General features: G+C 40.7%; 1 protein-coding gene across 2 annotated transcripts in view; it reads right to left on the reverse strand.

Annotated features, from left to right (window-relative positions):
* arb2a (ARB2 cotranscriptional regulator A) overlaps window positions 1–24,934 on the reverse strand; it is a 144,580-nt gene that overhangs the window by 33,947 nt on the left and 85,699 nt on the right. For both annotated transcript variants that reach the window (XM_061037954.1, XM_061037953.1), the window contains exons 9-10: window positions 17,372–17,488; window positions 9,590–9,674 (exon numbers count right to left, since the gene is read on the reverse strand). In XM_061037954.1, the coding sequence (XP_060893937.1) occupies window positions 9,590–9,674; window positions 17,372–17,488 (202 nt within the window). The remainder of the gene's footprint in view (window positions 1–9,589; window positions 9,675–17,371; window positions 17,489–24,934) is intronic.

A 24,934-nucleotide genomic window follows, 5' to 3' on the forward strand; every position in this document is an offset into this window, starting at 1 on the left:
ACACACACACACACACACAGTAAACTGACCAGCTTCTGCGGATGTTGGATCTCAGCATGGATTCTTCAATCCAGTAGTAGCATTAATTAACAGCTAAACCTTACATGCTGGCCTCCTGAACCCAAAACAATAAGACTGTCAGTATAAAAATGAATGCAACGCGTCCAACAGAGCACAGTTAAAGTTCAGAGGAATCATGATGAATCATGATCATAATTACAGTTATCATACACTTCAGGAGCCACAACCATGAGGTTAGCAAGTTGGTTAAAGAGGGAGGGGGGTGCTTAATCACCACAAAATAATGACTGTTTAGGTTATTTGAGTTAAAATGGCACCAAAACTGACCTGTTTTACAGGCATGAAAAATAAAAATTAGTTGTAAATTTAGATTTCAAATAAATGATAATATTTCATACTATATAGCCTAATTTTGATCAATAAATCAATTTATGACCATGACAATGATACATTTAAAAAAATAATCAAATTCATCAGCAACTGTGTTTATTTCTTTGTATATGCATTTATAATGTAAATCTTTGCATATCTGCTGAATGTATCTACTTTGGTTGGCAGTGTGATCCTACATGGATATATGTGGATACTCTCATATGATTACTCAATAGATTAACCTCTCTCCACTCTAATCTACTTTATCCCATCAACTAAGTTAACCCAGTAGCAGCAGCTTCGAGGAATTATACAATTTATGTCAAACATCCACAATGTCTTTACTAGAGAAGAATTATACATCTCAGAAATAAAACATGCTTAGTTCATGGGTAACTTGCCGAAATGGAGTTTGCTAACAAGTTGATGTTGGAGGTTTTTTTATCCTTTATTTTTGGATATTTGGATTTGGATTTGTATATATTTACTGATGTTAGGCATCTACAGGCTTGCTCCAACAGTATTTTGTTGTACTTGTACACTGACAGACAAAGTAAAGGTTGATAATAACAACAAGTATAGACAGAGGGTTGTTGGCACAAAGATAACATCACACCTACTGGGGATCAACGTATGCCCTGTTAATCAGGGGGCAGAGAAACTGTTGAACTATAGGATGAAGGTGATTGCTAAAGCTAGCAATGGTTAGTATTTGCCGTGCCCCATCGCGGCTTCTTGGGTTAATTCCACACCAGGGATTACACCGACAACCAGTTTACAGCAACAGGAAACCAGCATGTTATCATGGCTTTTTGCTTTTTGGCTAAACCACAACTTGAATTTGGGAAAAGAAGCCAGCGATGATCGAGAGAACACTGGACACTGTTTTTCATCTTACACTAGATCCTGGTGTGGCTTCTGCCCTCAAATGTAGTATATGCACAGTTTCTGTGTTCTGTCTTCTAAGTGGTTTGCCACATGTCGAGGTCAGGGGTAAAGGCTTGGCGGATTAGAGCCTATATCGAGTCAATGAGGAGAGGCCATATGGGCAAATGAGATCCATGTCGGAGAAGCACTAATCTGGAAATGCCCTCTCAGTGACCAGGGATGGACACTACAGCAGCTCAAAGGCTTGGGGATTGGAAAGCAACCTATGGCCTTGCTTTACTGTACCCTGTACGATAGCTCCCCCATCTGACCTCCTATACCGAGAGAGGAAAGAGCCTGGCCTTGAACGTGAAAGACAACAAAATCACAATCAAAATAAACATATACTCTACAGCAACCGCAACTGTATTCGTGCTATTCTCCCAAAATATAATTACATTTCTGATACAAAATAGAAAATGCACTATTTAATGTCTCAAATTCAGTTAATTCTCCAGTAGTTTGCAACTTACTTGGGTTTCATAAAAAAATATACATACATACTGTATACTGTAGATACAGATGTGTTTGAAGGGAAATAACTCACAGATAAAGAAATTTATACAGTTATTAGCAGACTGCTGCAATAATGCTTGGTGTTTGCCCCGTAGCAAGTAAAGGAAAAGAAAATCATAAATAAAGCAGTGGGAGGTATGGCAAGAGAACAAAAATTAAAGCAGATTTAAAAAAGAGGGAGGGGGATATTTATTATGATACTGTCCCTCTGATTGGCTGTGAGGCGGGAAGCAGAAGGACAAATGGACAAATCTGAGGAGCTAATAAGAATGAATACGGAACAGCCCTCATGGGCAAATCTGGCACTAAGATGATAATGAGATTATAAAACCCCACTATATTGCAGCAAATTGTATAAGTGTTTCATTGAACCTTGTTGAACTTTCATTTATGCATGCCAGGCTCTTTCCCTTTTTGTCTCTCCCCTTTCTTCTTTTCCGAGGGATGATGGGTAGAATATGAGGAAGGAGGAGAGGATAAAATGCCTCCTGGAAAGAGTTTACCTAGTGCAGGGGTGAACTGAAGACCACAGACTGGGTTTTCCAGACACACATCTCATTAGCATAATCACCAAAGCCTTAACTTTTAAAGCACTAGTGCTCTGCATTTCAGATATGATCATAAATAAAATTTCATATCTATTCAGCATCTTTATGCATTTGTTAATTTAAAATACATTACTAATACAAAACAAAATCTATGTTGAGTAGTAAATACACCTGAAAGCCAAAAGCATCAACATTTACACACCAGTGTTTTATTTTTGTCTTGCCCAAGCCTCAATGTTTTCTTGTTCAGTTAACTGAGTCAGATTTGATAATGACATGTGGTGCAATTAATGGCTACAAAATAAGTTTTGTATATAAAAGAAATGATGTTCAATCCCCCGTACATTAGACAATCATCAGCAAAGGTGAAAGGCTAGAATGATTTTGTTAAAAGAGAGGATTTAAAATAAAAAAGCTGGAATATACAAAGGAAGACACAGATGAGATCTGGGAAAATATAAAAGAGCTTAAAGTAAAAATTAAATCAAAGTTAACTCATAGTTCAAACGACCTTTTTAGTCCTGTAAGGATAATAAGATTAAATTCATCCCGGAAGAAAAGAGAACTCACTTTGCAAATAAAGCCTTATTTCATGTTGAGGAATAAAGATCTTTATATTCGTTTTAAACTGGAAGTGAAGTGAATGCTTATAGGAGACGTTACATTCAACAAGGTACAACCTTATTTTAAATCCTTGAGGGGGGAAAACCCGTGCCCAGGAATCCTTATCTATTTTTTTTATTAACTCACACATGAACAGCTCATGGATCGAGAAAACTCCTCAATGACTATTCTCTCCTTAACACTGCTACTAATGCATTATAAGCAGTATTACCATAAATGGTAATGCTATATAAATGTCAGTATATTGAATCAAGAGCTACCACAGCAACATCTATACTTATTTAAAATGATATAGATAGGCCAATGCAACACAATACTTAATGCGCTTCACATCACTACTTAAGTATTTCATGGTGTTTAACTTTGACCTGCTCTCACAATTATTAGCTTGACGTATTGATCACCGTTGTTTCATTCTGTTTATCGCTGAAGATAAACAAACGGCAACACCCTTGTCAAAGACCTGTAGTGAGGGCTTGTATATCGACTGTGTCGGCATATCTTTGATTCTGATCTCAGTGAAGATGCATGTCTGATAGACAACAAAGCACAGGATTAGATCGATGAACGAGGATACTCCTTTAGAATTCATTCAAAGAATTGAATCAAAGTGGTCAAGTCTTTGATTCAATGGATATATCCCACAGAGACAGCACCGTACATGATAGATCAGATTACCCTGTCACCACCCGACAAGATTGCGACCTATCAGTGGACAGGCAATCACAGAAAAATTAAGATTTGGGACAGTAATCTATCACTGTTGGATCAGAGGTTCATTGATTATTGTTGCTCCCAAAGTTTCCTGATACAAGGACACATCAGTAAATTTATTTTGTCTGTTTTTTTTTTCATCCTCTTAAGATAAATTCTGTATAGTTCTCCTTTTCAGGCCTCTGAGATAGACCAGTTAAAGAACATCTAACATGCTAGTGTTCATAAATGGTAGACTAAACTTGGGCTTGTATAGCTATGTGATTAAAAAGTGTGGCGTCCAAAGATTATTATTTTTAAATCTAGATTAATCAGTGAATTAAAATGGTTGATCGTGATTAATAGCATTTTTTAATCAGATGCTTGAAATTCCAACATTTCACATTTCACACAGCTTGAATTGTTTACTACTGAAGCTCAGGGTACTTTAGTTCCTGTGTGGATAAAAACCTGCTTTTATAAAAAAAAAAAAAAAAAAAAGCAACTTCTGGTAGGTTTAATGTTAGGACAATAAATGACAAAAGATTGAATAGTAAATATAAATAGGAACGGTAAAAAGTGAAATGTTTGATATCACAAATATTACTTTTCTATCACTGCGGCTAAAGGATTCTACGATGGCTAAACTACAGTACATCGAAAGGGACAAAATAGCTCTTAATGAATGAGTTTAAATAAAATGATTGGGTTCATTTCAGGCCTTAATCGTATCAGGATTCATGTTAACGCTGAAGGCCCTAATACAATTCTGAAATTACGAGATAAATCAGAATTACAAGATAAAAAGTAATTATTATGACATAAAAAGGGTGAATTATGAGATAAAAAGTCCTAAAAAATACTTACAAATTACATATTACTATTTCACAATTGTCTCGTAATTATGGATTAATGTCTCATAAAATACAAACTTTTTATCTAATAATTTTGACTTCTCATCTACTAATTTCTATTATATATCTATAATATCAATGAAAAACAGAAACATAAAAGGACCCCTTTACATCAACTAAAAGAAATCCACTTGAGTACATATTTTGAACAGTTCAAGAATCAGTACTCAATATCAATGAACTAAAGAACAATCCCAGAAATTTGGAGTCTTTGGTTTCAGCATTTTCCACATCATTATGATATGGTCTGACCCAGACAATAGCCTGATCCAACCTCAGTGACTCCAGGTCAGAGGTCGGGGTCCAGTTCACTAGAGTTTACTTGTCTATTTCCTGCAACGCTGGTGCAAAGTGTGCTGGCTAGGCTAAGAAAACACTGAAACACATATCTGAAAACACAAGCACAAACACACAGACATTTTCATATGATCTTCCATTGAGGCAGCGGACTTCCACCTTAACAAGCTGAAAAAACACTGGATGAAGGGTGTGAGGTCAATACGAGAGTGCCTGAGTTTCCTCTTAAAGAGTTAAGTCACACAAACATCAGTCAGACAGTGTGTGTGTGTGTGTAAGTGGGTGTGTGTGCCGTCGCTTGTGTGATGAAGAAGTGCCGACAGATAGAGGTGTTTCACGGTCAGCCGTGCGTGGATCAGGGGGGTGAGGGTTACAGTCAATTCAAACCTACAGCAGGAAAGTGCACTTTCACAACAAGAGCATGACAACGAACGTGTGCATGTGTGTGTGTGTGTGTGTGTGTGTGTGTTCTTTGTATCAGCCTGTCTGCCTGCTCTGATTCTCAGACACTCTTTTGTGTCTCTGTGGTATCTTGCTACATTAATAACACTGAGCTACAGCAGGGCGAGCCTTAGGTAAAGAAGAAAGGCAGAGTGACCTCTCATGTCATTGCAGAAATTATTTCTCATTTCTTTAACAATATTGCATCACTTTTTCAGCCAACTCCCTGCTATTTCATGAAAGATACTAGAAAATCAAGAAATCCTTTCAGCAACGTCCTCACTTTTAACTATGGAAAGCCTAGTAGGAAAGCACATAAGGTGTGCATATTAAACAGTTACTTTCAGTTGTGTATTTATGTTGTGAAAGAAAATGAAAGTGAATCTCTTTGTGCAGTCCATTAGGGTTAATTACAGCCTTGTGTTGGGATGCTTGTAACAGAGCAGGGTTGGTAATTAAAGTACAGGTAAGACATTAACTTACTTTTGTTAGCCATTAATCAGTGTTTACCTTCAGAGAGCTCTCCCTTTGTAATTAATAATCAGCTTGGACAATGAGTAATCACCCAAGAGGAAGTTGTGTGTTCATGTGTGTGCTCATGTACAGCATGTCTGTTTTATTAGCAAAAGGGGGCTTCCCACCTTTGAAATAGCATCTTTATTGATCAAACGAGCCATCATCCATCTCAACAGAAAAAAGTCAATAAACTTAGAAGCAGCAACAGAGGAGCCCATACAAGAAAAATCATCCTAAGCGTGTTTTTCCCCTGTCTTTACTTTCAACTTCATTCTCTCACATCTTGTTTTTTATGCATCTTTTGACATCTTAACAGCAAATTAAGATTTTGAATAAATACATGATTACCATGGTAGGCATCAGCCACTTAACCAGCACCCCCCTTTCCAACATCTGCCTTGTTGCAACTTCCCCACACCTACACGCTTTTCCAGCGGGAGATTGGTTTACATTTTTCTGAATATTTCGCTTTTGGTGGGATAGATCCGAACTGATACGATTCTGCAAGTGTGCCAGGCCACTGCGAAATGCCAGAGCAATGTCCTCCTTGTTGGAGCATATTCATCTTTTAGTATATTTAAAAAAGGACAGAGAGAAAAGAGGGAAGATTAGTACATGCAGAATAATGTGAGCGAACACTCCTGCCATGTGTTTTTCTCCCTCCCTCTTAGGCCCCACCAGAATGCCATGCTGGTACACTGACATTGCTTCACAGATGATTAGGAATAACAGACAAGCTCTGACTCCACTTCTCCCTGCCTCTGCCAAGAATCTACCAGCATGAAAAACACAATCACCAGATGATCACTGCACTGCACAGTAAGGCAGAATTCAGGAGGAGGCGAAAGGGAGAAGAATATAGAAAGTATGAAAGAGATAGGAGAGAAGGAAGAGAAGATACACAGGCAGAATAAGCGGAACATCAAGATTTGGTCTTTAACACGTTCTTCCATCATGCTTACTGCCCGGTCTCAGTGCCCTTTAGACATCTAAATGTGTGTGTGTGTGTGTGTGCGTGTGTGTGTGTGTGTGTGTGTGTGTGTGTGTGTGTGTGTGTGTGTGTGTGTGTGTGTGTGTGTGTGTGTGTGTGTGTGTACGTGTGTGTGTGTGTGTGTGTGTGTGTGTGTGTGTGTGATCACTTATCATTCCCAACAGCAGCCATACCGGCCTCACTGTGATCAGGGGTGTTTCCAGATTTGATTGACTGTGGTGACCCAACCCAGACATTGACTTAGTCAGGGGTGGCCTAAAGTCTGTGTTCACACAGGAAACTTGTCCAAATAGCATTTATTTACCATATAAATAAGATTTATTTGGGGGATTTTTATGCCTTTAAAAGAGAGACTGAACAGTGGATGGAGTTGGAAATCAAGGCGTGAGAGAGTGAGGAATGACGAGAGGCAAACAAGCCACAGGTTTGATACGATCCCAGGGCGGTCCTCTGCGGAATGTAGCCTCTGTATGGTGTGTACAAACTAACCTCTAGGCCACCAGCACCCCAATTCTTGTGATTTTTTTAAATTTAAAAACAACATCAATCTCCAATGCTTATTCCTTGAAGGACCCAAAAAAGAATAGTATAATGCATCAATTACAGAAAATGTGCTACAATACAATGCCACAAAAGATACTGCAGCTAGTTTGTAAGTCCCACCCTCTCTCTGGTAAGACAGCCAGTAGGATTTCTCTTGGCACCTGGGGGGGAGGGGGGTCATATTATCAGGAGGGTGAGGGGTCGAGAGTTGGCAAGGGTTCACTCTTCTGTTCTGTTTTGCCGAGACACTTTGTGGTCAACCCTGATCACCCCACCTACACCCAAGCACATACTCTTAACATAGCAACGCCGACAACAGCAGTCATGGCAGCGGAACAGTTGACTGTTGGGAGCTGTGTGTGTTCACATGTGCCTTGATTGAAGTGCCAGGCCATGATGCCCTGACAGCCTTCTCTCAACCTTGTCCCCTTTGCTGCTCTGCTGTGACTCTCACCACAATGGCCGCTGCCTGTGAAACCTGCCAGGCTGCCAAGGACACAAAGACGAAAGAGACAACCTTTGACATCAGAAGCTGCCACCAAAAGACCAGAGACAAGCTGAATTGGCAGCTCTGTTAACAGGCCAGGGACTCAGATCTATTCAGCTTGGTTTAAAGTTGCAGAAGTCAATAGAGCACAAGTCAATAGTGCATGGATACAGATGGACGCTGTGTCAAACAGGTCTGTGTTAGGACAATGTCAGGCATGCCAACGGATTTTGAAAAGTCGACCTCAATATCTTGGCTCAAAGGTTGCCATCTTTTGACCGACAGCAGTCCCTTAGACGAGACATAAAACATCAAGGCTAAAAAAGTGACATTTGAACATGAAATACAGTATTGGGTTTTGTATTGAAGGCTGGATGACATTTCAAGGAGCTGATTCACTGGTAGATGTTAAGGCCACCCTCCCACGCAGCTCGGTGTGGAACATGGTGTTTTAGTAGCAGAGATGAGATAGCAGTGTTAGAGATGTATTCACTGACATATGCAGCATGTGTAAGATGACCTATACATTCACCGTGATGTCACTGCAGGGCTTTGAAGAGAATGAAAGACCTCCAGAATGATGATGGAAATAAGTGTGGTGTGTGTGTGTGTGTGCAAGTAAGAGTGTTTTGTATGTGTTCACGTGTATCAGTCGATGCTTCAACACATCAGGTAAAAACAGATGAATTATACAGTTGTGACTGATAGATATTGTTTCTTAATATTTGACTTTCCTCTTGTCCCTGTGTATGTGCGCCTGTGCGTGCATTCTTGAATGTGTGTCACTCTTCAAACAACACTGCAATCATCATCTCTTATCAACGGTCATGTCGAGGATTACAGCTTTCATCCCTAATCCTACATTAAGGACACATTCTAATGATGGCTGTGACATCATCAAGGCCAGTCAACCACGGAGAGGGCGCAGAGACAGAAAGCCAAACACCACAGGAGAGGATTAATGAATATAGGAGAGTGAGTCGATAATGAAAAAGAAAGAAGGGCGCCATAAAGAAGACAAAAATAGAAACAAAATCAAAAAAGCACATTTCTGTGGCGTGCATGAGACAGCCTCTGTTTCTGTGTGTGATTCAAGTGCTGCTGCTTCGGTATTTTCTTAGTTTCAGCTCTACACAGAACTCATATCTACCCATCGAACACAAGCATGTGCATACAAAAACATGGTCAACATAGCACACTAAACTAACCGAACCCTGATATTCAGCACATGTGCACTACTTAAAGCTACAGAGAAAGCACACACAGATACACAAAACACTTGTAGGATTGTATTTCTATTAAGCACAGTGATTTAAGAAAAAAACTCCAGCAAATAATTTGACCTACTAGAACTGACACTTCATTTATGACAGTTTCAATTTGATATATTGCATTAGCTGTTACTGGAAAGATATAGTGCCTAATAAAAACATCACGTTTACTCCTTGTATTTTAATTATTAGGACATCACAAATGTGCCCTTCTGGAATTTTCTGCTTGTTTTAAAAAGTTACAAACTAAAATTAAACACTAACGCTAGATAATATGTACACAGCACCTCATGCTAGTGTGTCAGTACTTTTAGTGCTCTTTCAAAAGTCAAATCCCTTGAACAATCATGTAATAATATGCTGGAAATAGATATTTTGTAACATTATAAATAGTGCTGGATTGCCCTCCTACACAGTTTGTTTTCTACCTGCAGAGACTCGGGGGCAGTCAGTCAGCATGGGATCCAGCGGTGTGTCCAGGGGCTCTGGACTGGATACCCAGTTACAACAGTGCTGTAGGAAGAGAGAAAAAGAGGTTAGCAGTTAAAAACTCTGAGTGCAGATTTAGTTCTTCCATTAAAGACATTTTAAACGACTTCTATATGGACTACTTATGGCATGTTGAGGATTTCTTTGCGGGAAATGTAAACCTGGCAACCATTAGCCTTCAATATTACTTTGACAAACACAAATAACTATGTGCTCACAGACTGAAAAATAAATAATACAGAGAAACAAAAAAACACTTGGGATTGTATATCTATTAAGCACAGTGATTTATGATTGAATATTGTTTTCACATACACAAAGGAATACACACGCACAGAGTGAAATATAAAAAAGGCAGGGATTTTGATTCTAAAGTGTATTTATATTATCTTGAGGTTTTTGATTATAATAAGAAACCCAAAGAGATAACAGTAAGAAATAAAGAGAGAAGTACACAGAAGGCAGAAGGAAGAAAGAATAAAAAGGCATGGGAGACAAAGAAAATTGGGACAGGTGTGGAGGACAGGGGGGGGGAAAGGTCAGTAAGCAGAAAAGAGGTGTGTGTGAGGATGAGCAAGGCTGGGGGAGAGGGAGAGGGAGAGAGAGAGAGAGAGAGAGAGCGAGAGAGAGAGAGAGAGAGAAAGAGAGAGAGAGAGAGAGAGAGAGAGAGAGAGAGAGTGAGAGAGAGAGACAAGAACACGCAATTAAAAGCCGTGTGACATGTTGCTCAGACAGCTTGGCGTTTGTTTGTGGTGGAGTCTGAGGCCTTCTACCATGCATGATCAGTGGGTGCCCTGGGGGAGGGTGTCTGCCCAGCTTGCTGACCCATAACCCCCTGCAAACACCCCTAGTCCTCTCAAACCCCCTGCGGTTGACAACTCTACTGTCAGAAAGAAGAGGAGACCTCTTCATCTGTTTTTTTTTGTGTGCTGTCTTTCTCTCCCTGTCTGTGTGGCACTCCCTCTTTGTACCTGCTGGGTTCTTTCAAACATGAGTGTTCATTTACAAAATTGCTGGTTTACTGTTGATTAACTAAACCCTTTGATACTTCAAAATAGTGTACTTACCCAAGATTTCAATTTCATTCTCTTGGTTTACAAATGACGACATATCAAAGTGTGTTCTTCCCTTTTGACCATGCAATGTGGAGCTGTGTGTCGTGGCTTGTAAGGTTCATACAAAAACAAGGGAAAAGGGAGAGAGGAACACAGGGAGGTTCACAGGGAAATCTAGGAGAAGACGTTCCCCAAGATAAGATAAAAGTTCAATAGAAGAAAGAGAAAATGTAAAGAGATTAGAATGTGCAGCTGGCGTCCTTCGGAATCACCGCTTATCTGCCCTTGTTTACTTTCACCCTGGGCCCCTGACAGTCATTACAGTGTTGTGCATGCTTGTGTGAGCGTGTGCTTGTGTGTGTGGGTCAGTGATTGCGTTGCGGGGGGTCTCCCACGAAGATGTGCAGCGTTGTGAACCCTTCAGACACAAAAATACAAATGCACATGTGCTTTCACATTTTTGCCCTTAGCCACCCTGACTCCCGAGGCCCTGGAAAAAAGAGGGACTGGATACTATGAAAAACTCAAATTTCTAAAACACACACAGACAAACAAACATTTCACACTACACAAAAGTGCAAAAAAAGGGCAACATTCCACTTTTACAAATCCCCATCCAAACAACCAGCACACTCCATGAAACATTGAAGTATTCTGAACTGCTCAGTACACATAGAAAGACAAACAGATTTGTTGTCACATTGAAGAGGTCTGCAAAAAGACAATAGAAAGATTTATTTTCTTAAATGACTGAAATAGGGCAAGTACAAACTCTGTCTTCTACTTTTTTTTTTACTTCAGTGATGTTGATTGTCCTACAGTGCTGCAATGGTGCATGTGTTTGTTTGTTTGTTTGTTTGTTTGTTTGTTACTTTAACATATAAATTGTTCCACCAATTAAAAATATGCTTTTAGATTTTAGGCCAACCAGAACCATGAGTGAGCCTATGGAGAAAACGTTTGTTAAGGCTTGCTGACAGCCTTGTTAGGTTCTTGTTGGGTTCTTGTGTGTCCTTGGTTCTCATGATCTTATGATAGTTGTTATGGTGGGTCTTCTGATGGGTGGGATAAATATGTTTGTTGGGTATTTTGTTGTATGTGTTTTTTTTTTTTTTTGCTGATGTGGTTATTTTACTGGTGCTTATGTTGTTTTGCTATGATCTTTGTATGATTTTGCTGTATGCCAAAGCACTTTGTAAACCTGTGTTTTTAAAGGTGCTATATAAATAAAGTTATTATTACTACTATTATTATCATTATTATTGTCTCAGATACTAGCCACGCTGTGAACAGAAAATATGACATATTACTATCAAACCTTGGTGCACAGTTGCACCCTTTCACAAGGTCAGACTGAAACACTCTTTTGTAAATTAAATATGGAACTTTATCCCAGATCAAGTGTATGTTGAAGGCCTCTGAATATTGTACGTTTCTTTGAATCTTGACTTTAATTTGTATGTTGTAAATGGAGCTGCTGAGTCAAATTAAGACTGATAAAAAAGTTGAATCAAGCAATCATTAATTCAACCAACAGTCAACATGTAAGAAGCTGAATTGAAATGCTCCTTGCTGTCACTGTACAGCCAACTACAGTTAAAGCAGCTATGAAAAAAAATGTCTGATTGTCCACATCTTGCTCTGTCCCTAGTGATTTTACTTTAAGCTTTTAAAAAATATAGAAACTCATTGCAAGAGATGATCAAGATGAGGCATCTGGCCCATGTATGCAAATCTCAAATCAACTAATAAAAAGTAGCACATTATTACTCTCTTTACAAACAATAATTCCATTGGGAAATGTTCAAAAAGAAGCCTGCTGTAAAAAATAATGTTCGGTTCATATGTGTGATTAATTCCTATATAATCTAAAAAAAAAGATCTGTATTTAATTTCTTTACTCCTGTTAATCGAAAGGGCTTGCATTTGAAAAGTGTTATAGTATAAGAGGAACCAAAGAGGTCATGGACAAATCGGCAGAGAGATGAGGGACTGGAGGGGAGGAGCAGGATTGGGGCTTTAGTGTTGGGGGAAGATGACAAGTCATCCAGTAAACACTGGCATATTGTGTATTTTTAGATCCTCTGCTTTGCCCTATATGTGCTTTCCTCTGAGCCTGGGCTGGAGGGCAGAGCGGTGCGGAGCGGCACAGGAGCAGTGGGGCTCCTTGACTGCTACATCAAGTGTCTCATTGTATCGCCTTTAATTCATTCAGTCTGTCTCAAGGAAGATGTCAGCTGGGCTGTGGAGCAGTGGGTTAGAGTCGGCTGGAAGGAGGGGAGTCTTTCAAAGGACCCTCCTCCCTCCCCCTTACCTCCACCAGCACCACCAACGGAGGCAGGGAGGCCGGGGTTTGAATAGATTTGTCAAGGCAACAACACACATGTGCTGCGTGCACACAAACGCTTGCATAAATGCACGCAAACACACACACACACACACACACACACACACACATATATAGAGCACACAGCCCCAGTGCTGTGGGAGACCGCAGGCATAACAGCAGTCACATAAAGGCGAGGCCTGCTGGCTGGGATTAGAGGAGAGCAATGTGACAAAAGGATGGCACATCAGATCTGCTGCCTCTGACGCATAGCATCATCACTTCGAGCAGCTCGTCTGCCGATCAATGGCACCATTGAACTAAAGGCAGACTGAAAAACAAACATGTAAACAGATTTGACTCTCCCCCACCTCTGCTGCTCTGTGCATGTCTATCTCTGTATGCGTTTGGATTAAGGCTGGATATACACACATGTTACTATGTGCTCACAAAACTAGACACATTTTTGCACAGTGTGTTTTGTTACATTTACATCCCAACTTCAACATCATACAGGAACAAAGTTGAAAAATACCTCAAAATCATGCAAGTTGTGAGAACAAGTAGAGGCTGTTGCTTAATGCTAAAGCTAACCGTTGAGCTAATAGTTTGGTCCGAGTGTGTAATGACAAGCAGGTGTCAGCTCTTTCCCTCTGCGCCGATGCTTTTAAGCCTTCTTTGTCGCATGTGTTTCTGTGGGTCTGCATGTCATCCAGCACCTGCTTCTCTCTGCAAGTCAAAGTGGAAGGCAGCCTGCTTCTTTCACAAACACAACAAACACACATGCACACATACTCAGAGGGTAATGGACCAAAAACTCTGCACTCAGCTGATGGCAGGGTGATCTAATGGAGCCTTCATGGGGACCAAATAGGTCTCTCATTGGTGTCCATATCAACTAGACAGAGAGTGCAACAGGAATACACACATACTGCATTTAGAAAGGAAAGAATACTCCCTACCCCCCCCCCCCAAAAAAAAACAGCTGTTAATAGTAAATAACACAATATAAATTCAATTTTGACCCAAACTAAGAACATTTATTATCACAATGCAAAACCTGAGCATTAAACAACTTCCTAAATAAGTTGATGGAATAATAAAATACCTTTAAGATTCCATGTTGATTTTAAAGGACACATAGGTTATTCCATGTAGATCTGAATACAAATAGCACACAAAATATATATGTAGAGTGTAAATAATCATATACAATTGCCTCCATTTAATTGTAAAACCCCATTTCTACCACCTCTTTCTGAGAGCACCCTGGATTGAGCCCAATGACAGAAACTCTACGCTAAGTGTACAAAGTCTCCTAAACCATAACATACATGACAGCCTGCAGCCTAACTTCTCAGAAAGTAGTCCTGAGTATCACTTTCTGCTCACTCTCAGTGTGTCTGTCTCTCTCCCACCTCCTCCAGTGGCTGTATAATCTCTATGGATTAGGATGGTTTATTCATGACCATAGTGTACTCTTTATGACTGTGTGTGTGTGTGTGTGTGTGTGTGTGTGTGTGTGTGTGTGTGTGTGTGTGTGTGTGTGTGCTCTGGGCAGGCCACTAGAGTGTGACAGCAGGCCAGCACAGTGACAGGAGACACCTTGGAGACTGTGACAGGCTGCCAGCTGTACACCATCATTCGCATTTCTCTCCCTCACTCACTTCTCCTCAATATACAACTCATCTTTCTCCACCTACATCTCTTCTTCTCCTCTTCTCCATCTATATTCACTCCATTCATATCCTACCTGTCTTTTTGTTTTGCTTTTCCACTGCTCTACCGCGGGCTTTCTCTGCACCAGTCAACGGGATTTAAATAATTGAACATTTCCCATACTTTATTTCTTTGCTTATTTCTCCTTCAGTTCCAGTCAATGAATGGATATTTTCTATCTCTTGCCTCTTCTTAATACCTCATTTTTTTCTGCTCTCTCACCTTTTCTCAGTGTTTTGTCACCTGGCAGTGACGTCAGATGCCCCTCCTCTGACCCATTTGCTCCAAATAACCTGGCCCAGCAGGCACTGATCTCCAAATCCCATCTCTTCTCTTTTACTCTCCTCTTCTCATCGCTCCATCCCACTATCCTGTGACCCCTCGAACCCTGGAGGGAGGGAATTAACTCTGTCCGAGGAGAACAGAGCGGTGCACAGCTGGGGGTGTGCCAGCATTGCATAGACATGCTCATACGTCACCCATATCTATGAACCACCCAGGACATTATTCAGGTTCACAGCTCGCTCCCCCCCTGTGATATGCGGTTTCTTCTTGTTGTGTAAAACCATAACTTTATGTGCATTGCAAGTGTTGTTCATGTTTTCACAAGATCCAGCTTTGTATGGATTGTTGATGAAGAAGTCCTTTGTAAAGGAGAATTATACGCTTCTGCTGTGTGATCACTCAAAGCCAAACATCGGGAAACTGAGCCAACAGTACAGACCCCCAGATCAGCTCAGAGTCATGGGATTAGCATATTGGGAGGAACACAAAGGGACTCTGACCTTTTGGTGGGAAAACAAAGACATAGACAGCATTGGTTTTTTAATGTAAATGGCTGGGACAAATTAGATTTTGGATTTACCTCAATCCTCTTTCTGACCCGGGGCTTGTTAACTAGCACTGCCATCCCCGGGTGATGTGATGAAATACTGAATTTGAATATGAGCTAGTTGAGTATAGGGTATTATTTGAACACCCCCCCAATGGATAACACGATACTTCTCACAGATCCACAGTATATACAGTATCTCTGCAACCACAATGGCAGACAAAGACAAGACACTTTTTTGTTGTCATGAATACCATTTCTATCCATCATGGAGTTGGCAAAAAATAAAGTCATTGACATCTGTTATTCCAATAATTAAATCCAAATGTTTCACATTTCAAAAGATGAAGGCCTTTTGTTGCTGTAAAATTAAGATTAAATTGAACTGTTCCAATGTTGTAAAGATATCAGTTATCCCCGGGATAACTATAAACTTGCAACATGTTATGAGTACTGTAGTAGAATACTGAGAGAAATCCTGGGTTGGTAAGGATACAATTCTAATCAAGGTATAAGGTTTGAAAAAAGAAAGAAATCTAGAGAATTTCAAATATTTATCTTTTATATAAATGAACACAAGTTTTTTTTATATCGCAGGCTGTGCAACTGCTGTCCTCTAGATACATTCTATTAAAACTACACAAGCTCTTCTCTTATTTCAGCCAAAAAGGGACCATGGGTTAATGAGTACGAGAGAGTGTATCCTTGCCCGTCCCTTTCCTCCAACCGGACAAAGAAGGTTATTTCAGATTTATTGTTCTGGGTAATCATCACAAATAGAAAATCACTTAGCATTCCAATTATGATGTGTCCCTTAGATGAATCAAAAAATAGGAAATGCCAGACAAGGAGAAGGGGGCCAGTGCAACCTTGAATCCCCACAACACAAACTTACATACATACTTCAAGACAACATATTTCAGCACACAAACCAAACACACAGACAAAATGGGAGATGACAGAAATAGCAAAACAAAAGGCAAGGGGATATAAAAGAGGATGTAATACAAAAAAAGGTATGGTGTGTGTGTGTGTGTGTGTGTGTGTGTGTGTGTGTGTGTGTGTGTGTGTGTGTGTGTGTGTGTGTGTGTGTGTGTGTGTGTGTGTGCGTGTGTATGTATGATATTTGCATCTCTGGCTCAGGTCTTGGATGGTCCTCATCTGTATGTGCATACTGAGTGAGCCCAGGTGCTGCGTATGGCTCAGAGGTCACACCAGAAAGGGCAAGTGCTAAAATGAAGCTAACACAAATGCACATGTGCACGAGCATTCTATCTCACATGCTTACCCACAAGCACACACAAACACCAGCATGCATGCACACATGCATACCATGGAGGTCTAACTGTCTTAGTTATTCCTTGACATGCACCCAGGAAGAGTAGTCGGGGCTTGTTTAAAAAAAAAGACACAGAGGGCAAACACGCAAACAATGGTTCTCTGTGAGTGTTAAGTCTAGCTGCTAGTCCAGGGTACCTGTGTAGGTCAACAGGGTTCTGAAGGTATAAATATAGAGTAAGGCGAAAGCCGGGATACCTTCGCTCATAGCTGGGGAATTTACATGTCAAGATGAAATGGAATGGACCCTTGTACAGTTTGCCCGTCTCCCTTTGCCTTCTCTCTGACATCTCTCTATTAATGTATGTCTTTTGGGTTCTGTTTGTGCTTTCGGGTTGTTATGTGTTTGCATGTCTCACAAAAACAGAGTGAAAAGTTGTCATTTCCCTTGGCATTAATAAAGTGTATGAAATTGTATAAAAGTTAATTCATTTTTATTTGGTTATCTCACCTGCTGCATCCAGTCTAGTGTCCCTTTGCTGGTGTCCTGTAGCCAGATGTTGTGAGCCGAGTCGGTCAGAGCCACAGCGCACACTCTGTTCTTCACCTGCATTTCCCTCTGATTCATCTGCCAAAGAAAACAAATCAAATGTTAGTCACCAAGGCTGCATGGAATCACTCACTTTTGAGAAACAAACTGCTCATTTCATACAACTTTGAATTGAAAAGAGACATGATGCTGTGCGAGGTTTGAATTCATGTTAAGAAAATAAATGTATTGTTTTAATTAGATAAACAAGTGTTAACTTGTTTTAATAAATATCAATTGTATGTAGTACCCTACGAAAATGGTATTCCCTGTCAAACACACACTGTCAGCATGTTCCCCTGACAATGATAGCAGTGGCCCAGTGGACAGATTTGTAACCAGCGGACGCAGATTCGACCTGGTGTACAGCATAATGTAGAAAGTGAAATATGAAAGAGCTCCTCCACCATAGCGTGTCCTTGTCACGTTCTGTGCAAATGCCCTTCCCTGTGCACGTTCAGATACCTCGGCCCCCATTCTTAATACCCTTTCCCTTCACTTGACACAGAGGATGTGGTGTCCACGGACTCGTCTTCCTATTCCCCTCTGAATGTCAACGCCAAGGAAAATGTCACACAAAGAACTTGTTACTGCACTACAATAGACTTCCCACACTGCTAGTCCCACCCCAAGGAGTACTGAAGCCAGGCCTTGGGAACGAGCTGTTTCACTCTGCCTTGCTTTAAGATAAAACAGGAAGAAAAGAGAACAGGACTTGCAACAATAGGTTGACAATCACTTACAGTATACATTCAGTAGGGCTTGGAAAAAAGACTTGTGAACTAAGGATGAATTCAAGCAGTGCAGAAACTCACTTTTATTGGTTGTTACCTGACCAACTACAATTTACAGGTAATGGCAAATAATGGTCTAGCTTGTGCTTGCTTGTATTTATTGAATAAATATGGGCTTTTAAAAGCATAGTTGGAATACAATAGAAAAGGGTTAAGGCTTGAGTACAAGCTGTGGTTTGATCAGGTATAGAGGGTATAAAGGTTCCACAACATCATGAATCAAAGTCTGACACTGAGACTAAAACTAAGCAATTACCCCGCTTAGATAAGTGACACCGGTCATCTACCGCCAGCACCGGCGCAGACTGGCTGGCTGTACATCAAAATGAAGGTGGGCATTTGAATACATCCTCCCGTGCCCAGCCAAATTAAAGTGTGAGTATATAGAGATAAATGGAACCTATTAAGACCCTAAGGACTCATATATCATACAGCTGATAAGGCTTCCACTGTGGAGTCTTCACCATAGTGGGGGATAGAGCAGACTAAGAGGGAAGGTAAGAAAAATGGTTAAAGTCTGCAACTGTTATACAATAGACATCAAAGATGGAAACAGCACGTGTGTTCACACAAAATCTCACAATTACATACCAACACAAGGTCAGATACACACTCCTTCTATGTTCTCCACCCTCTTCCATGGTTGGTTGAAAAGCTTTTCTCTGGCAGAACTCGGTACGTGGGAGTAGCAAAGTCAACCTTTAAAAACTGGAAGTGTCAGTCAAGGTCCTGTTTTCTGGCGCTAGCCAAACTGGCTAGTTACGGAGTATACCAGCTATAGAGGCCAGGAAGCAGGAGGCAATGTTCGACTGCCCATGGAAAAATCTAAGTGCATGGCTTCAAACCAGTCAAATATAAGTCTGGGCAGAAGCTTTAGATTTTTCCACTTTTGAGAGGATAAATAGGTCTCTACTTGGTCATATTGTTTGTCCCTCCTGGGCCCAACATTTTTCTTTCAGATGGAACAAGTACTTCATGGTTTGGTTCACCATAGTATTCAAACTGTAACTGTATATTCTATAATATATTTGAAAAATGGTGGAAGTTAACTATGTTTGCCAATATAAAATGCTTTAAAGTTAAGAAAATATATTAAATATATTCAGAGAGATGGAACAAGAAATAGAATAAGAATATTTGTGAAGATAACCAGAGGAAGTGTATGAATCAGAACAGATAGAAGAGCACTGGACAATTACAGTAAGGGGTAGTATCCATGAATGACTGACAGTCCCAAGACGAGGAAACAGTATGTACAGTATGTTTAAAGAAAAAGACACAGATGGTAGAGATGAGGTGAAGTTGGGTTTTAGATGGTTCTGAATTGACATCTACCTAATCTATCTAATCTACAGTAATAACTTAGACAGTGCATGGTTAATCTTGCAGAAACTGACATCTCATCAAGCAGACAGATGAATGGAGATTTTTAATTAACATGTATTATGAGGTCTTTCGATCTTAAAGTTGCAATTGGAATTCTTTAGATAGGGCACCTGTAAAGACTAATTGTATCTTAGTAAATATTTTTTTGGTTTGAAATTCTATTCAAACTTCTTTCTCTCTTCGCCTCTCTATCCAACATTGTGTCAAAGTTTCTCTCGATTTGCTATTCAAAGAAATAGATAAAATAATCAGGACCTTCCACCAAACAAAGTCTGTTTTTCTGATGATGCTTCAGCTGCAGATTAAAGACCATAGAACTCATCTTTCAAGTCTGGCTATATCAATCATTTTCTCTCACAGCTCTCATTGCAGCTATGCAAGCAGACATGTGGTTTGCTGTGGTAACAGTTGGGGGAAAAGGTTGACAAAAAATGACTCCAGGAGGGAGTGGCTGTGCAGTTTGGCCCGTAACCGCAATGATTCTGACACCACTGGGTCCCATGTTTTACAAGCCACAATGATAACTGTGGTTAGCTGCATGTTGAAAGATAAATCTAAGTGTGTCTGTGTCTTCTGTTAGGTGGAAGAGACTCAAGGTTAGCTTACAAACCAGCTAGAACCATAAAGCCACATGTTCCCAAGAGGGCTGAGACGTATTCTCACATGGCCCATCATGTTGTACACATCTATGTTTGTGCGTCAGCGTTAGCCATCTTTATCTAGAAAGTTAGACGTGCTAATCCAGTGTGTAACCGCAGACTGCAGCTTTAACAAGGAAACAGGCCAGCTGTTGTGATAGGTCTTGTATCAGACAGGGAAAAAGAAAGAAAAACATGTGGAAATACTTGTTGCACTAAAACCAACACGCAGATGTTGAGACATTTGCCGCCTCTCTGCTGGCCTTTCCATCTATGCTATAGCAGCTGGATATGTGGATTGAACTTTGGTTTGGGGGTTAGACATTAGGGGGCTTGAGTATAAAACATTTTAAGACAGAGTAATGTAGAAGTTAATTCGAGGAGGTTGAATGGATAACAAAAGTATTCTTGGAGCACTAAGAAGGACTAAGGACAAAGAGCAAGACGGAGGAGGAGAGACGGACAAACTTTACTGATCCTAAGTGATAAATGTATTTTTTCCCCAGCTCACATGGAGATCAGACCTTGAAGTCAGTTTCAGAGCAGCGTCTCTGGAGCAAGTTTACTTCACGATCTAAAGTCTAAACTCTAAAAATAGGAATCAATCAACCTTAAAGGCTAATAATTCATATCACTACAAGAGTTTGAAGGACAGCCTCCTTAATGTACTTTCTAGGGTACATTGATGAAATGTAAATCATCCCCATTCCTCTTCTGCATCTTTACCGGCTCATTAATATAATTCTGTTTACTTTGCATCAGAAACAAGTGTGCTATGGAAACACAATTTTCAAGGATTTTGTGAGTTGGATTTCTTTTCACTCCATCTACACATTACGTTTAAATTCCTCTGAAGCTGAGTCACATCTGATGACGCAAACTTGAGTTCACCCCCACATATATTCAAACTCTGGATGAACTATGCAATCCTTCAACCTCTTTCCCCCTCTCTTTCTCCTCCTCACAAACCATTGCTCTTTTGATTCCTCAGCAGAGGGCCTGGTTGCTATAGAGATCCACAAACATCACAGATTTCTGACACCCTGGTTGGCACAATTCGACTAATTCCAGCTTTTCACAAGCTCTATCAAATAGCCGAGCACCACACATCGGAGCCACACAAACACACACACACACACACACACACACACAAATACAGTGACACACACATACACAGAGAGACTGTTCTTTAACCCCTGTATCTTGTACCTGACCTCTCATATGGCCCTCGGCAAAGTACAGTGTTTAGCGCTTTAAGCTGTATCCTGCTACAAAGCCAGCTAATTGCTGTACTTTCTGTTGAGTATAATCTTATTTCACCACTGACGTAGAATGTGATATGTAATGGGTGTGTGTATGGGAGTCCGTGTGTGTGTGTTTGTGTGGCTACAAAGAAGGGAAGGGGGGCATATTAATCATGTTTATTTATCTGGACTAGGAGTTGAAATAAGCGACAAGACATCATTTAACAGCATGCTAAGCTAATCTCTGCTCGAGATAAATACTTCATTTCTCTCCTCTCCCCGTGACGCTCCTTTGCTCGCGACTGCTCTGCTCACGCTACATCTAAACACCGGCAATAATAAAGACAATTATTTAGGCCTTTGATAATTATGTGTCAAAGGCAGCGAAAGCCACTAGATAATTGGGCGAAAACTGAATGGTAATCCACAATGGAGATCCCCGTGGGGAGACAGGCAGACTTATCCCCAGAAAGAATGCAGAGCAGGAGAAAAGAGAGAAACAGGCAAAGACAGAAAGATGAGAGCTCTTTAAGGGGCATTGCTCACTGTCAGATAGTCAATGTGAAAAGCCACAATTATACAAAGAGAGAGAGTGGGAATAGAGTGCAGCAAAACAAGAAGGAAAACAAGGGACAGCGAGAGAATGACAGAAAATGAGTGAAAAAGATGACAAAATGTGGAGTGTTAGTGGGAGTGGGCAAAGACTGAGCAGAGGCCAAGGGAAGGGAGGGGAGAGAGAGAGAGAGAGAGAGAGCGCGAGAGAGAGAGAGAGAGCAAGGAGCGCCCCGTGACGATGCCAGTCAGAGATGAGGCTTATAATGTGGCTGCTCCATGCACTGCCAACAGCCGCAGATAATCTAGGACTACCCACTGAGCAATGAAGCACTGCTTAAATATTTGATTGATTAACTGTCCTGTTGCTGCCAGAGAGTAAGAGGAGAGCATCAGAGAAGCCAGGACGAACACAGGAAAAACAAACAAACATGTATGCGGGTGCACGCCGAAAGGTTGGGAAACACATGGCGCAGACACACTGACACATACACCCCCAGAAATCCCTACACGCCAACATTGGAATAGGAGCACAGACACAAACACACACAGACGTGTACACATTGCAAGCATGTGTAGACTCTGCAAAGACAGTGGCAAGGGCTGGAAAACAAACATAAAGGCTGACTGATGCATTTAAGACAATAGACTTTTGGACAAACAGTGGTTAAGATGATGATCCTCTGTTGGATTTGCTTTTAAACACCGGTGGTTCATCAGTCAGCACATGGATGATGTTCATGCGCTATCTCTCGTATTCCAATCTGTTCAGAACTGTGTGTTGTCGGCATTTGATCTCAGGTCATAGTTGGGTGGGAGTGGAAGTTGCAGCGTGTTCATTGACTCTACCTGACCTGTCTGTGACATATACACACACACATACAGAACACACTTTTCCCTGTTCATCCCTGGCTGTGAAAACACAGGCAGCTGGCCCCCCATGCTCTGACACCCTCTACAGGAAGAGACAACACCAGCGCTTCCTGTGGCTTTGAAGCGGCAGTCCTAGGTCCCCTGTCGGTCCCCAGCTTCCTTTGTATTAACCGCAGGAAGGAAGCCCACTCTAGCACGAGGCCACAGGGCCCGAGGGAGTAAGAGTTTGTGTGTTTGCCTCTCAGAGTTGTGAGTCATGCATTTGGTTGCAGGGATTTTTCCCCTCTGACTATGTAGTGCATGAACTCTGTTCATGGTGAGGGTGTTAGAGAGGGAAAGACAAGAGCAGGAGAAAACTGCAATAACTTCCTCTCCTATTTCCTCTTTCCTCTCACGGCTGTTTGCCCACATGCATGATGGAGGGGCATTTCTGAATTGTTAGAGTGACAGCAACGGACAGTGGGGGGTGATGTGTGTTTCAGTACATGTGAGGGAGAGTTATTTGTGTATAAACATGTAAACCACACACACACACACACACACACACACTCACACACTCACACACACACACACACACACACACACACACACACACACACACACACACAAATATACACCAGCGTAAGTAAAGGGTGGTGAGGAAAAGGAAGGCCAATAAATATTTACTGACACAGCACAAGTGGAGAATGGTTGTCCACTTGTGGAAACAAAAGGCAGAGGATGAGGAGCGGCGTGCCAGGAAACCTGCCGGCTGCAGGCGCGGTGCCCTGCTTGTGCCCGCATGGAAAACAAGAGGAAGAAGGGGAAGGGAGGACGGAGGAGGGAGAGAGCAGGGAGGAAGGAATTGAGGGAGGGAAGGCAGGAGGGACCAGCAGGGTTGTTGGTAAGGGAGTCCACATGAACAATAGATGCCTGGTGCAAAGAAAATGCTGTTAACTTAAAAAATGCATTTAGTTTCTAAAAGTTGAGTGTGCGTTCTTTAATGGTGTCTAGATGGTAGTTATCGGTATTATTCTTTTAAAATAATGTCTCTTAAAAACTGCCCACAAAATTAGAAGTAATTTTAACCTCAATGTTTTCTTTTATAAATTCAGAATTTCAGAGTCCCAGAAACACACTCATTTCTGTTGCTTTTGCCTTGTATGACATGTCTTTTATTTATATGGAATTGCATTCATATTGTTCATATCTAATGAACCAAGCAGATGCTCAAATGTATTGCAGCATTTCATAGTTATAAAAACAGAATTCAATTAATTTCTAATTAACATCTGCACAGTGGCAAGTGTTAACGATATCAACTCCCAACAGTTTGATCAATTTACATTTCTGACAACCTGAAAAAGAGTGCCAATCGTTGCTCAAGCTTAATGAACAATACCCCCTTAATGTTAACATTGAAATGATATTGACACAATTAATGGACACTGGAATAAGTTTTTTAACGGTAGTAGTTAAGGGATGTTCATATATTGTTTAGCAACAGCAATTACAGAAATTCTCCAAATGGTTATTTCTAATTAGGCGAAATTCCTTAACGAAGTGAAATTACGGCGTGGTGACTAATTAAAGTCTTGTGTTAATTAGAATAAATCTTAGTTAAGAAAACCAGCACAAGCTACAGTGGGCAACGTCTTCATCATTCCCAAATCAACAGGCCATATTAACAGCTTTGGTCTACAGAGTGAAAGGAGAAAGTTACTTGTGCGTGTTGGATAAAGTGTAAAGGCCTCATGTTCTCCACTGGCTTGTTCTCTTCCTCTCTCTCACTCTCAAAGTGCTTCTTTCTTGTCTTCCTACCCTGTCTCCCAACCCTCCGGCAATGCTGTAAAATAGAAACCTAACCTCAATATTTTCCCTCACGGTGCTGGGACTTGCTAGCCCATTAAATTCCCCTTCCCATGTGTCAGCTTGCACATTTCCACCATGAAATTTTCGTATAATTAAACTTTCTTAATGATTTATAAGCTACAATAATAGCCGTAAGTATTTCAGAGC

Source organism: Labrus mixtus, chromosome 5, assembly GCF_963584025.1.
Source record: "Labrus mixtus chromosome 5, fLabMix1.1, whole genome shotgun sequence".
NCBI classification, from domain to species: Eukaryota; Metazoa; Chordata; class Actinopteri; order Labriformes; family Labridae; genus Labrus; species Labrus mixtus.